This window comes from Chiloscyllium punctatum, chromosome 7, assembly GCF_047496795.1.
Source record: "Chiloscyllium punctatum isolate Juve2018m chromosome 7, sChiPun1.3, whole genome shotgun sequence".
NCBI classification, from domain to species: domain Eukaryota; kingdom Metazoa; phylum Chordata; class Chondrichthyes; order Orectolobiformes; family Hemiscylliidae; genus Chiloscyllium; species Chiloscyllium punctatum.
The window spans coordinates 58,516,553-58,529,814 of NC_092745.1; the positions used below are offsets into that span (position 1 = coordinate 58,516,553).

Genomic DNA, 13,262 nt, shown 5'->3' on the forward strand with positions numbered 1-13,262 from the left:
TTTATTTCAGACAACAAATGCAGAAGGTTTTACTTTCCAAGGCTACAAATGTTTCTGTTTGCTTTGTGTAGTGCTGGTGTAAATGTATTGGTGAAGACTTCCTCCTTGGGTATTTCTAATGAAATTTTTAGAACATGTTCGTGGTTTCATTAGAAATACTGAAGTGGAAGTCTTCACAACCACATTTCAATCACCTTTTGTATGTTGAAACTGAAGGATGTATTGCAAGTTTCAAACTTTATAAAAATAAGTGGATGTTTGAGTTATGTTCCATTTGGAATTATTCCTAGAGGATAATAATATTGCTTCCAGAATAGTGCAATAACTGGCAACAGAAAACAATTCTGCCACAGGCATAAAGTTCTGTGATTTTGATTTTGCTTTGTTAGGGACTCCTGTGTAAGTTGTGCCTTTTTATATGTTTTGTTATGGTTTGTCCTGTTTTGCATCTGCCAGGTCTAAGGTAAAGTAAGATATACACCGTCTGCTTTCAACATGCTGTCAATACCACACCCATAGCTGTTAACCAAGAGCTGTTGGACAGTTCCCTGACTTGATTCACTGCTCTCCACATTTCCCACTAAATATTCTAAGACTCCACATGTTCCTTGCTACAAGGCCCCTTTCAGTTTGGGAACTGTCACCCTCATTGTCATTGGGCCAAAGTCCTGGAACTCTCTTTTCCTAGCAATACTGTGGGTGCACTTCCATCACATGGACTGCAGCAATTCAAGAAGGTGGCTCACCACCATCTTTTCAAGGACAATTAGGGACAGGCAATCAATTCTGGCCTAGCCAGTACTACCTAATCCCTTGAAAAAAAACAAGATTTGATTTGGTGTCCATCCTCCCAGTAATAGTGCCCTAAACGTCGGCACCATTGTACTGTCCTACCTTCTCTCAGTTTATGTTCAAATGTTCAAACAATTTGATAAGCAGTGGTAATTTGTTTTGGAATGATGCTTCAAAGCTTATATTCCACCTTATAGGATCCAAAGGGAACTGAGAAAGTGGTGTATCAACAGGAGGTGATACAGTATGTAGAAGAATTCAAGAAATGGAAGGAACGATATATTGTTGTAAAGAATGACAATACCATGGAGTGCTATGAAAACAAGGAGGTAAGGAATTCTTTGCTGCTGCTTGGTAGTTTGCCATTCATACAACAGCAAATCGAACAAAACTGAACCAGTGCAGTAATATTGTGCCGAAACACAAAATGAGTGCACAGCTGATGACGTTTGCTGGTCTGCAGGCTTTCTGTGTTAGATCTTAATCTTTGTTCTTTGAATTAGTTTAAATTGGATTTCCACAACTAGTTTCCTTTCTTGGATGCATGAGCAAAATTATGTACTTGTAGTAAGTGTTGAGTGATCTCAAACTTTGTGGCTATTCAAGTAAAATTCTGCATGGTGGTGAAACTGTGCACAGGGTGATTTTTCAGGGGTCATACATTTTATCTTATTGACACCATCATTTTGGTGAAGTTTGACAGCCACAAAACCCATTGTAATTAAATGCACTTTTTAAAAAACATATAACGTGAATACAATATTGTTTGCAGATAATAGAGATTAAATAGAAGTAATGACTCGATTTGGCAAAAAAAATCTTTTTACTTAAAACACTGTTTGCAATCATTTTTAGAATACAATTTCAATATATTTAAAATATATGAAAATATCAATTAAACCTTCCAGGAAATCTGACTTAATTAATTCACAACACAGGCTCATATGTAAGTTTCTATAAAGAAACTGTCACCTGGTACTTTGTGGTAGTTTACCTTATTAAGATATAGAAGGCAATATGGTGATGTGATTAACATGACAGTATAGCACTGCCAATTGCACCGCCTTTGCATAGATTTTTTTCAATAGTCTTAACACATCATAAAGTTTGTGCAGCAAACCATTCTCTGCTGTATGAGCTTAATACAACAGCCAGGAATTTCAAAATAGATGCTTTATTTATTCCTCTATGGATTCAAATGTTCAAACTGACAGCTCTTTCAAATTTATATCCCAATAATGTTTCCAAAAAATGGAGATGGCAGCAATGGATGCCACAGCCTCAAAGAGATAGACTCTAAATGTAACTATTAAATTGGGGGGGGCGGATGGCCGGCAGGTGTAAATTCTGCAGGCCACCTCCCAGCATTGTGTGTTCTGAACCTAAATTACAACAGTGCGGCAAAAGCATTTAGGGTTGCAAGGAAGTGATTGGGATGTTATGCAAAGGACACAGTGTTAACATAGATGGCTCAGACTTTGCAGCAAAAATCACAGTGCGGCCATCAATAATTATTGTAAGTAAAGAGGAAATTGTGATACAGCTTTCAGCATCTACATATATGCAGTGAAATATCGAAAACAAGAAGTTGCTGTGTGAGTTGCCTTGCCTGTTTTGGAACCATCAGTATTGGGTGCTGCAGTGAGTATGTTTTGATACTTTTTAATTACATACCCACTGCAAGTATCAGGAAAAAGTATGGCTATTCTACTTCAAAATAAGTAAATACTTAATATTATAAGTCTTCTGACTTACAACCATCTTGGTTGGCACTATAAATTCATTTCTTAAAAGTGTGGAAATCCTTCAGATTTAATTCTTGGAGATATTACAAAATCTATAACTTTTGATTTTTAAAAATCTTTTTCATGCTGTAGTAATGTTCCATCTAAGTTGTGTGTCTGGGCAGCAACCTGAAGATCCCATACAGGTCATGTTGAAATGAGTCTGTCTCCTGGGTTGGATTTTATGGAGGCATTGGTGGGTCCCACCTGCAGGCTGAAGAGTCAGTGGGAGACTCAAGTTATCTCCTCCAGAAGGCCTGTCAATGAGAAATTGTTTCCCATGATCAATTCTTCTGATTCAAAGAAAAGGTGGAGGCTTTAAACAGTGTTTTATGTCTGACTTCATAGAGGAGAACTTGGAAAATTTCCTAAATATATTTTCAAATCATGAAGCAATGAACTTAAAACAGTTAAAACGAAGAAAAAGTGCTGGGAAAACTGCAGAACAATAGGATGACGTGTGCTCAGGACCAGATGTCCTGTATCCTAGGCTTTTAAAAAGATAGATGCATTGATTATGTCTTCAAAATTCCTTAGATTCTGGGAGGATCCCTATAGATTTAAAAATAGCAATTATAACACATCTACTCATGAAAGCACTGAGGAAGGAAATGGAAAGCTATAAGCCAATTAACCGAACATTTGTCCTGGGGATGATGCCAGAATTGATTATCAAAGAGGGATACTTAGAAAATAACAATGTCAACACAGTCAAGATGGCTTTCTGAAAGCAGTCATATTGAACTAATCTATTAGAGTTTTTGGTAAGGTAACATGAATGTTTGGTAGAGATGTACCAAATAGATGTTGTGTACTTAGATTTCCAAAAGATGTTTGCGAAGCTGCCACTTCAAAGGATATTGCACAAAGGAAGATGAGGTGCAGGGGTAAGATATTAGGATTGATAAAGGATTGATAAAGAAACAGAGATAAGGGATAAGAGGTTTTTTTTCCAAATTAGCAAGCTGTAATTAGTGCAGTACTGCAGAGGGTGGCATGGTGGCTTGGTGGTTAGCACTTCACAGCGTGAGGGACCCAGGTTCGATTCCACCTTCGGGCAACTGTCTGTGTTTAATTTGCACATTTTCCCCATGCATGGCTTTCCTCTTGGTGCTCTGGTTTCCTCCTTTGATCCAAAGATGTGCAGGTTAGGTGGATTGGCCATGCTAAATTGCGAGTGTCCAGGGGTGTGCAGGCTTGATGGGTTAGCCATGAGAAATGAAGGGTTACAGGAATAGGGTGGGTCTGGGAGGGATGCTCTTCAGAGGGTTGGTTTTGACTTCATGGGCTAAATGGCCTGCTTCTGCACTGTAGGGATTGTAGAATCAGATTTGGATAGAGTCATAGAATCATAGAGATGTACAGCATGGAAACAGACCCTTTGGTCCAACCCATCCAAGCTGACCAGATATCCCAACCCAATCTAGTCCCACCTGCCAGCACCCGGCCCATATCCCTCCAAATCCTTCCTATTCATATACCCATCCAAATGCCTTTTAAATGTTGCAATTGTACCAATCTCCACCACTTCCTCTGGCAGCTCATTCCATACACGTACCACCTCTGTGTGAAAAAGTTGCCCCTTAGGTCTCTTTTATATCTTTCCCCTCTCACTCTAAACCTATGCCTTCTAGTTCCGGACTCCCCGACCCCAGGGAAAAGACTTTGTCTATTTATCCTATCCATGTCCCTCATAATTTTGTAAACCTCTATAAGGTCACCCCTCAGCCTTCGACGCTCCAGGGAAAACAGCCCCAGCCTGTTCAGCCTCTCCCTATAGCTCAAATCCTCCAACCCTGGCAACATCCTTGTAAATCTTTTCTAAACCCTTTCAAATTTCACAATATCTTTTCGATAGGAAGGAGACCAGAATTACACGCAATATTCCAACCAATATTCTAACCAATGTCCTGTACAGCCGCAACATGACCTCTCAACTCCTGTACTCGATACTCTGACCAAATGCTGCCTTCACTATCCTATCTACCTGCGACTCCTCTTTCAAGGAGCTGTGAACCTGCACTTCGAGGTCTTTGTTCAGCAACACTCCCTAGAACCTTACCATTAAGTCCTGCTAAGATTTGCTTTCCCAAAATGCAGCACCTCGCATTTGGATGAGAAGACAAAATGGATGGTAGCTAATTTTGCTGATGACACCAAGATAGGTGGGAAAGCAAGTTATCACAATGAGGTAGAGGGTCTGAAAAGGGATGTAGACAGTTAGTAGATAAAACTTTGGCAGATATATAACCTGTTAAATATGAACCTGTCCATCTTTGCTGGAAGAACAGAAAAGCAGTATATTATTTAAATGTAGGTTGCAGGATGTGATAGCACAGGGATCTGGCTGTCCTGGCATATAAATTACAGGAAATTTAGAATGCATGTAAAGTAAGTGATTCAGAAAGCAAATGTTGTCATTTACTGCAAGGCGAACATCACAGTAGGGAAATTTTACTGCAGCAGTACAGACGGTTCTCCTATCACATGGTAGTTACGTTCTCATGCAATCCCATGTTATAAGAAATTTGCGTAGTTGCAACATTATCTAAACTAATGGGGCCAGAGTTTGTTATAACCAATACATGCTTTAAAAGTTCACGCTTTAGAAACAGCGACCCCCAACTTGTCAATCGGGTTGTAGCGAATTTGCGTTAACATGTTTTAGCAAAACGACCTTTACAGGGTTTGATGAGACCAGATATAGAGCAATGTACAATTTGGTTTCCTGACTTTAAAAACTTTATAATTGCTTTAGAAGAAGTTCAGGGAAAGTTAATATGATTCATTCTTGGATTGGGATTGTCGTCTTATGAAGGAAGTTTGAAAACTTTTATGACTACATCCATTGGAGCTTTCAAGGATGAAGGGTAATCTTATTGAAACATGGAAGATTTTGAGGGGTCTGGATAGGGTGGATATCTGGAGAATATTTCCCTGAATGAAGAAGATAAAAATTGGGAACATAGTTTAAGAATAAGAGGACTTCCTTTTAGGATAGAGATGAGGAGACTTTTTTTTCTGAGTAGTTGGTATGTGAAATTCTCTTCCCGAGAAGGTAGTTGAGTCTGGGGATTGAATTTATCAAAGGGGGAGTTTGAGAGATCATTGATTAGACAAGGGAACCATGAATCAGGGGTGCAGTCAGGAAAATGGATCTGAGACCAAATCCAGATCAACCATAATTTCATTGATTGACAGAGTAGGTTTGAAGGGCTAAATGGCCTACTCCTACTTCTGTGTTCCTATTTGATATTGACTTAACAATTCCCAGTAATACTTTCTAGTTCATACTTAACATGTCTTGAGGACAATTTTTCAATCTGCTTGGTTAAGATACCATGTTGCTTGCCTTGATGAAATATGTCCCAGATCCCTAATACAGCTTGATATGCTATTTCATGTGTGTATTCACTGCAAGATCTTGTATAAGCATATTGAAGAGTAAGCACCACTTGTTCAATCTACAAAATCTGGGCAAGTGATATGTCCATTGTGACAGAAGTAAGAATGTCCATTCAGCCAAGCCAACCATAGATGATTTCAAGAGGCTGCTAAGAGTGTTACATCAATGTTAAAAACAATCAGTGAAAATTATGTAGGATGGTTTTCCTTCCTATTAGTTGATCATCTAATAGGGAAATGATCTAAAGAAACCATACAGAATTTCTTTTTGTAAGAAGCCTTGGTTTCTGTTTGTTTCCTTTTAATGGTAATCCTTCCATCTTCTCAGTTATTTCTGTAAAGAATATTTCAATGAGTAAATGTTAGTAAGAACTCTTTTCATTGATAATTAATGATTATTAGTTGCTATATATTATGATAGAGACAATGGACATTAATACCTTAATATTCCTGCTCCAATCTGTATCTTATCTCATCTCTTAAATGTAACTTGTACAAGATTTATTTGCCTGAAGCCTTGTACACTATATATTTTTCTATTTTGCAAACAAGTTATATCACTTCAATATGACAGAGTTAATTTACTTAGAAGAAATAATGAATGGGTCTCAATTTTCTTTAATTATATGTCATTAGAATTGCCAGACGCTATTCAGTTGTTGTCCAGAAAGCAGGTGACAAGATAATAAAATTTGCCAGGGACCTTGTTTGCCCAGTTGAGTCAAATTTCATAAAGTGCTAAGATTGTATAATCCCATCCAAAACAGGAAAGAGACTATTGAAGTATTGAAACTGAGGTCCTATAATCGTTGTGTTACTCCAGCTAAAACATTTATGACAAAGTGGGCATTGAAAAAAGGTGGGAAAGCAAATATCGAGGATGACAGAGTTTGCAGAGCAATATAGACAGGTTAACCCTTTCCTATTATCCAATGAATTTATATGTGAGCTCTCTGTAATTTTGCATGAATGCCCTCAGTTCTGCAGCTTACTGTAGTCTTTCTTCATTCTAATAATATTCAGCTTTTCTATTCTTCCAGGTGAAGAGCATAATCTCACAATTTTCCTCATGATCTTCTCTCTGCCAGGTTTTATTGCCTGCTCATATATCCCCCTGCTCACTCTTTGTGTGATCCTCCTCCCTTTCCTTCCCACCAATTTTTGTCTCAGTCATAAACTTGGGATAGTACATTCATTGTTGTGGTACATTCATTTTCTTCATCCATTAATATATAAATAATAGTTATGACTCCAACACTCATCCCTAAGGCACTTCACTAATTATAGGTTGCCGATATGAAAATAACCCTTATCCCAACTCTGTGTGCCTTTTAGTTAGGTAAAAACAATGACTGCAGATGCTGGAAACCAGATTCTGGATTAGTGGTGCTGGAAGTGCACAGCAGTTCAGGCAGCATCCAAGGAGCAGTAAAATCGATGTTTCGGGCAAAAGCCCTTCATCAGGAATAAACCTATTAGTTAGCCAATCCTTTTCATGCCAAGAGACTATTCTCAATATGTTGGCTCTCATCTTATTGAGTAGCCTTACGTGCCTTTTATTGAAAGTCTTTGGAAATCAAATTTATTATATCCGTTGGTACCCCTTTTATCTATCCAGATTGTTTCCAATTCGAAGAAGTCAGGTGTCTTATCCCCTTCCATGAAGCCACACTGGCTCTATTTGATTATATCACGTAATTCTAAGTACTCTGCTATTACATCCTTTATAACAGATATGATATTTTATGTATTAAATCAAATATAATTTCTATAATATAGTCAAACACTTTTTTTTCCAACGGCAGATGTTAAGATAACTGGTCCATAGTTAACTGCTTTTTTATCTCGTTCCCTTTTTGAATAGGGGTATAACATTGGCAATTTTCCAAACCTCTGGGACTTTCTGAGATTTGAAAGGTGCGTGCAAGATAACTATCAGTGCATGACTATACCAACCTTGCCTGCTGGCTGTGGTTCTGGAACAGTTCTGAGAGCTGCAGCATAATGCCAGCTTGGTGACTGAAACTCCCTACAAAACTAGTGTTTCAGGCCTGAATGTGAAAGTGGGCTGGCCCTCATGTCTTCTGGTGGCACCCAGCTTGAAAGTTCATACTGACCTAATCTCCAAATTTTCTTTTGCTGGGTCATTTATTTTAATAAATATTTAAGGACAGTTCTGACAATAATTGGGTTTTCTCTCACTGCAGTAGCTTTCAAAATATCTTGCTGTGAAAAATAGAAAGGATTTGTCAATGTAAATGTTTGCCTCAATACAAATTTTCAAAAAAAAAATTGTGTTGCCATGGACACTGACTGCTTTTTATACCTGTTTTAGGTCCATCAGAAAGGAGGTGAACCAAAGTGTAAACTTCTTCCAACTGGTTACAGAGTGCTTACATCAATGATTGAATATGCCTTATTGGTGGACAAGTATTTCCCTGATCCAAATGGTGAGTATCTTGGAACTGTCAATGTTTTAATGCAACGAAAACACAAGTTGCTGATAAAAGCTCAGCAGGCCTGGCAGCATCTGTAAAGAGAAATCAAAGTTAACATTTCGGGTCCGGTGATCATTCCTCTGAACATCAGCTCTGAAAAAGGGATGGTGGCTCAGTGGTTAGCACTGTAGCCTCACAGCACCAGGATCCCAGGTTCGATTCCAGCCTCGGGCAACTGTCTGTGTGGAGTTTGCACATTCTCCCTGTGTCTGCGTGGGTTTCCTCCCACAGTCACAAAGATGTTCAGGTCAGGTGAATTGGCCATGCTAAATTGCCCATACTGTTAGGTGCATTAGTCAGAGGTAAATGTAGGGGAATGGGTCTAGGTGGGTTGCTCTTCGGAAGGTCGGTGTAGACTTGTTGGACCAAAGGGCCTGTTTCCACACTGTAGGGAATCTAATCTTCACAGATGCTGCCAGACCTGTGGTTCTTTCAGTTTTTATTTAAGATTTTAATGCATTTTGATTTCCATAACCTTTTCAGCATAGATCAGTCCAAAGAGTTTTATATTCATTCATGGAATGTGACCATTTATTGCTCATCCCTTCGGAAGGTGGTGTTGAGTTGTCTTCTTGAACTGCTGTAATCCATTTTGTGTAGGTACACCCATAATGCCATTATGGAGACAGTTCCAAGCTCTTGACCCAGTGACGTTGAAGGAATGATGATGTATCTGGATCAGAATAGTGAGTGGGTTAGAGAAGTTCTTGGAGGTGGTGATGTTAAAATGTATTGGTTGCACTTGTCCTAAATAGTAGTGGTTGAAGGTTTAGGAGATGCTGTCTAAGCAGCCTTGGTGAATTTCTGCATTGCAGCTTATGGATGATATATACTGATGATTGGCACCACATCCACAAACATTCACTCTTTCTACCATGGATGCTCAGTATTAAGTGGGCCATTTCATTCTGAATGGTGCCAAACTTGTGTTGTTGGAGCTGCACTCATCCAGCCATGTAGGGAGTATTCCATCGCACTTCTGACTTGTGCCTTGTAGCTGCTGAGCAGGTTTTGGGGAGTCAGGGGTTGAGTTACTCACTGCAAGTTTCCTAGCCTCTGTTCTGCTCTTGTAGCCATTATATTTATATGACTAGTTCAGTTCAGTTTCTGGTCAGTGATAACCCTCAGGATGTTGATTGTGCTAGTATTCAGTGACGATAATGCTATTGAACATCAAGGAGTCATAATTAGATTCCATTTTATTGGAGATAGTCATTGACTGGCCATTCAGTATCAATGGCATTGAACACTGTGCAGTCATCAGTGAACATCCTCACTTTTGATCTTATGGTAGGCAGAAGGTCATTAAAGCAGTTGATGATGGTTGGTCCTAGAACACTACCCTTATGAATTCCTTACAGATTTGCCCTAGAGGTGAGATGACTGAACTCCAAAAACCATAAACACCTTTCTGTGCTCAGTCTGATTGCAATCAGTGAAGAGATTTCCCTCTGATTCCAGTTTTGTTGGGACTCCTTGATGCCACACTTGGTTGAATGCAACCTTGATGTCAAGGGCTGTCACTCTTACCTCACCTCTGGAATTTAGCTCTTTTATCCATGTTTGAACCAAGGCTATAATGAGGTCAGGAGCGGAGTGACACTGGCAGAACCCAAACTGGATGTCACTGATCAGGTTATTGCTGAGCAGTGTTGATGACACCTTCCATCACTTTACTAATGACTTAGGGTAGACCAATGGGACAGTAATTGCCTGGGTTGGATTTGTTCTGCTATTTATGTGTCGAACATATAGAGTCATAGAGACGTACAGCATGGAAACAGAACCTTCGGTCCAACCTGTCCATGTCTGAGCTATTTTCCTCATTGTCAGGTTGATACCAGTGTTGTAACTATACTAGCACAGCTTGCCTAGGAGAGCAGCACGTTCTGGAGCACAAGTCTTCAGTACTATTGCTTGAATGTTGTCAGGGCCCATAACCTTTGGGGTATCCACTGTCTCCAACTGTTTCTTGACATCATATGGAGTGAATCATAAAATCAGAATCCCTACAGTGGGGCCATTGGGTAGCTACTGGACTTGACATTTTAAAATTCTCAAATCTGTATGAGGAAAGAATGAACTGAGACTAATCAGCCAGTTTTGATCGGAAGGCTGGAGACAAGATGTTTTCACTCAAAAGTACAGTTAGATAGTACCAATAAGTTGAGGAATTATTTTTCATAGGATGCAGGACCATTTCAAAAAGCAGAGGAAAGGGACCCTCCTAATTCTGGCAAAAATGCACAGTCTGGTATGGGGCCAAAATGTTGGCTCTCCCCACTCCCACAAACACCAACTCTTTCTTCCTGTGGTAGATATACACAACGTGTGAGTATTGCAGCCCAGCATAGAACATGTGGTTTGTGGTTTGTCTACTTGTTGAGCTGAAGATGAAGGTGAATACTACCATTGGCTGGTTATACTGAAAAGACAAGTTCCCTAGTATCTGGGACTTGAACATATTATTGCCTTGAGAGGTAACTTTTGTTTGTCCAAAGCATTCAGAAATGATATTTTTAAGCTTGTGTTTCAAACTAAATTGAGTTTATGCAATTTTAAAATCAGGTAAAGGACAAAAAAAATGCAGTGATGTATGTCGGACTCCCAAACTTGTATTGAAGAAATGCTGGCTTTCCTGCTGAGATTTCTCTCTCTGGGAATGTGTGAGAGGTGGAGTGAGGGAGACCTGCTTTAATTTACAGATCCATTCACTAATCTCTGATCTGAAAAGTCAGAGGTCTAGATTGTAGTTTTCAGCGTACACAAGGAGAGAAATGGACATAACTGAAAAAGTCACAGTGATCTGCTCAGAAAATAAAAGGCTTGAGAAACCACAACAATTTTACTGTAATCCATCGGCAGAACAAAGGCTGTGTCAACTTTAACACTTATCAAAAGTTGTAGGAGTCAGCCCACTAAATTTGAGCAGGTCAGCATGGCTAATTACCTTCTATTTGTGCTATCCTGAATGCCAGTTCGGTTTTTCACAATTTGTATTTGAGTCTTAAGGTTCTGGGTTCTTGATTTCAGCACAAGAAATCAACACTGATATTTCAGTGGAGTATTGAGGGAGTACTGTCGTCTTAAAGATAAAATCAGCTAAATATCAATTCTGGAGAGTTTCATTAAGGGTTTCTCTCTGTGAGATCTAGCATGCTTTCTTATACATTTTTACACTGCTCACCTCATTACATATGCATGATTTGGAGGTGCTGATGTTGGACTAGGGTGGACAAAGTTAAAAGTCGGACAACACTAAGTTACAACAGGTTTATTTGGAACTACTTGCTTTCAGAGTGCTGTTCCTTCATTCTAAAAGATGAAAGACTGAACACCAATCTAGGTTTGTTCAATATATCGTTTTAATTGCTTGACACTGTGATCATTTGCTATAAATTCTGTGTCTGATGATCTTGCCCCACTAGTTACCTGTTGAAGGAACAGTGCTCTGAATGTTAGTACTTCGAAATAAACCTGCTGGACTGTAGTGTGGTGTTGTGTGATTTTTAATTTTGTATGTACCACACCTCTGTGGCACCCTGCCCACTATATTGTGCTCTCTAGTGACCGATGTATTTGCCACTGCTGGACCTTCCAGGATTTCCCCCCAGCAGATGCCATATTTAAAGCCCAGCTGTGCCCATGTTAATCACTGCAATCCAAGATCTGCCCATAACCATTGTACATTGGCACTCCAATTGGCTGACAGGGACCTGGAGGTACTGGTGGATGACCTGGTAGAGAAGAGAGCAGTGCTCCTTCCTCAAGACCGACAGAGCAGGCACTAGACCCTGCCAGCCTGCTGTGAAGTTGCCAGTTAGGTCCGTATGATATCCATGGACTCAAGGAACACCCAGTGGGTGCAGGACGTTGTTAATGACCTTCTGTGTGCAAGTGTAAGTCCTACCATCTTCTCCCTCCTCCATTACACTCACACTTTCTATGCTACTACACCCACCTCTCTCCAGCTCAGATACTGACTCCTTGGTGGGTACTTTAGCTGGATTGCATTTGGGGACGCATTCTGGTGGGCACTTTCAGTGACTGGTGTGCAAGGACACCGCAGTCTCATTGCGTCTCCTCCCTTTCCCAATTTATTGCCATTCAAATACTCTGCCTTCCTGTTTTTGCTGCCAAGGTTTTCTGTGTAAGCTGCTGGCACATGCTGTAGCCACAACACTGTAGCACAATGTCATACAAGAATATGTCCATTCCCATGACTGATCACAGCTGACAACTGTGATAAGCTGCCTGCCTTTGTGCTTGTGTGAAAAGGCAATGCAAAACAGAAATGTGAGCCTGTAAGTTTTGAATGAAGCAGCAAAATGCAAAAAGGTGTGCTGAGCATTCAAGTAGGCACAAAGTGAGTGAACGTTAAGGAAACAAGCTAAGAGCCCTGCGATGCATCCTGCTCCCATCCATGAGATAGCTGCATGTCTGTATGTGCAAAGTGGCCTGGCAGTAGCGTTTCAATGTAAGGGCTTGGTGCTCTTCAAAGTGCAGTATTAAAGTGCTGAGCTCCATTCAGAATCAGAGATGTGTCATGATGATGTGGTAAAGTTGGTGTTTGTCCAATGCCAGCCTCCATGGATGAGGATTGCAGGCGATCTCTGCCCATGCAACATGCTGGGAAATGTTGAGGCTGCTGGCCAAGGTGGAGGCCCAGAGGACTACACCGCACAAGGTAGCCGCTCTGACTTCCATCGTGGTATTTGTCACTGTCTAATATCTCTCATCCATATGGGAGGATAGCAAACTGCACATAAATGAGACAAAAACA

At 40.0% G+C, this 13,262-nt stretch overlaps 1 protein-coding gene across 2 annotated transcripts in view; it reads left to right on the plus strand.

Annotated features, from left to right (window-relative positions):
• The window catches only part of LOC140479680 (protein Niban 1-like), a 145,149-nt gene that overhangs the window by 62,846 nt on the left and 69,041 nt on the right, over positions 1–13,262 (plus strand). For both annotated transcript variants that reach the window (XM_072573665.1, XM_072573666.1), the window contains exons 3-4: positions 990–1,121; positions 8,317–8,431. In XM_072573665.1, the coding sequence (XP_072429766.1) occupies positions 990–1,121; positions 8,317–8,431 (247 nt within the window). The remainder of the gene's footprint in view (positions 1–989; positions 1,122–8,316; positions 8,432–13,262) is intronic.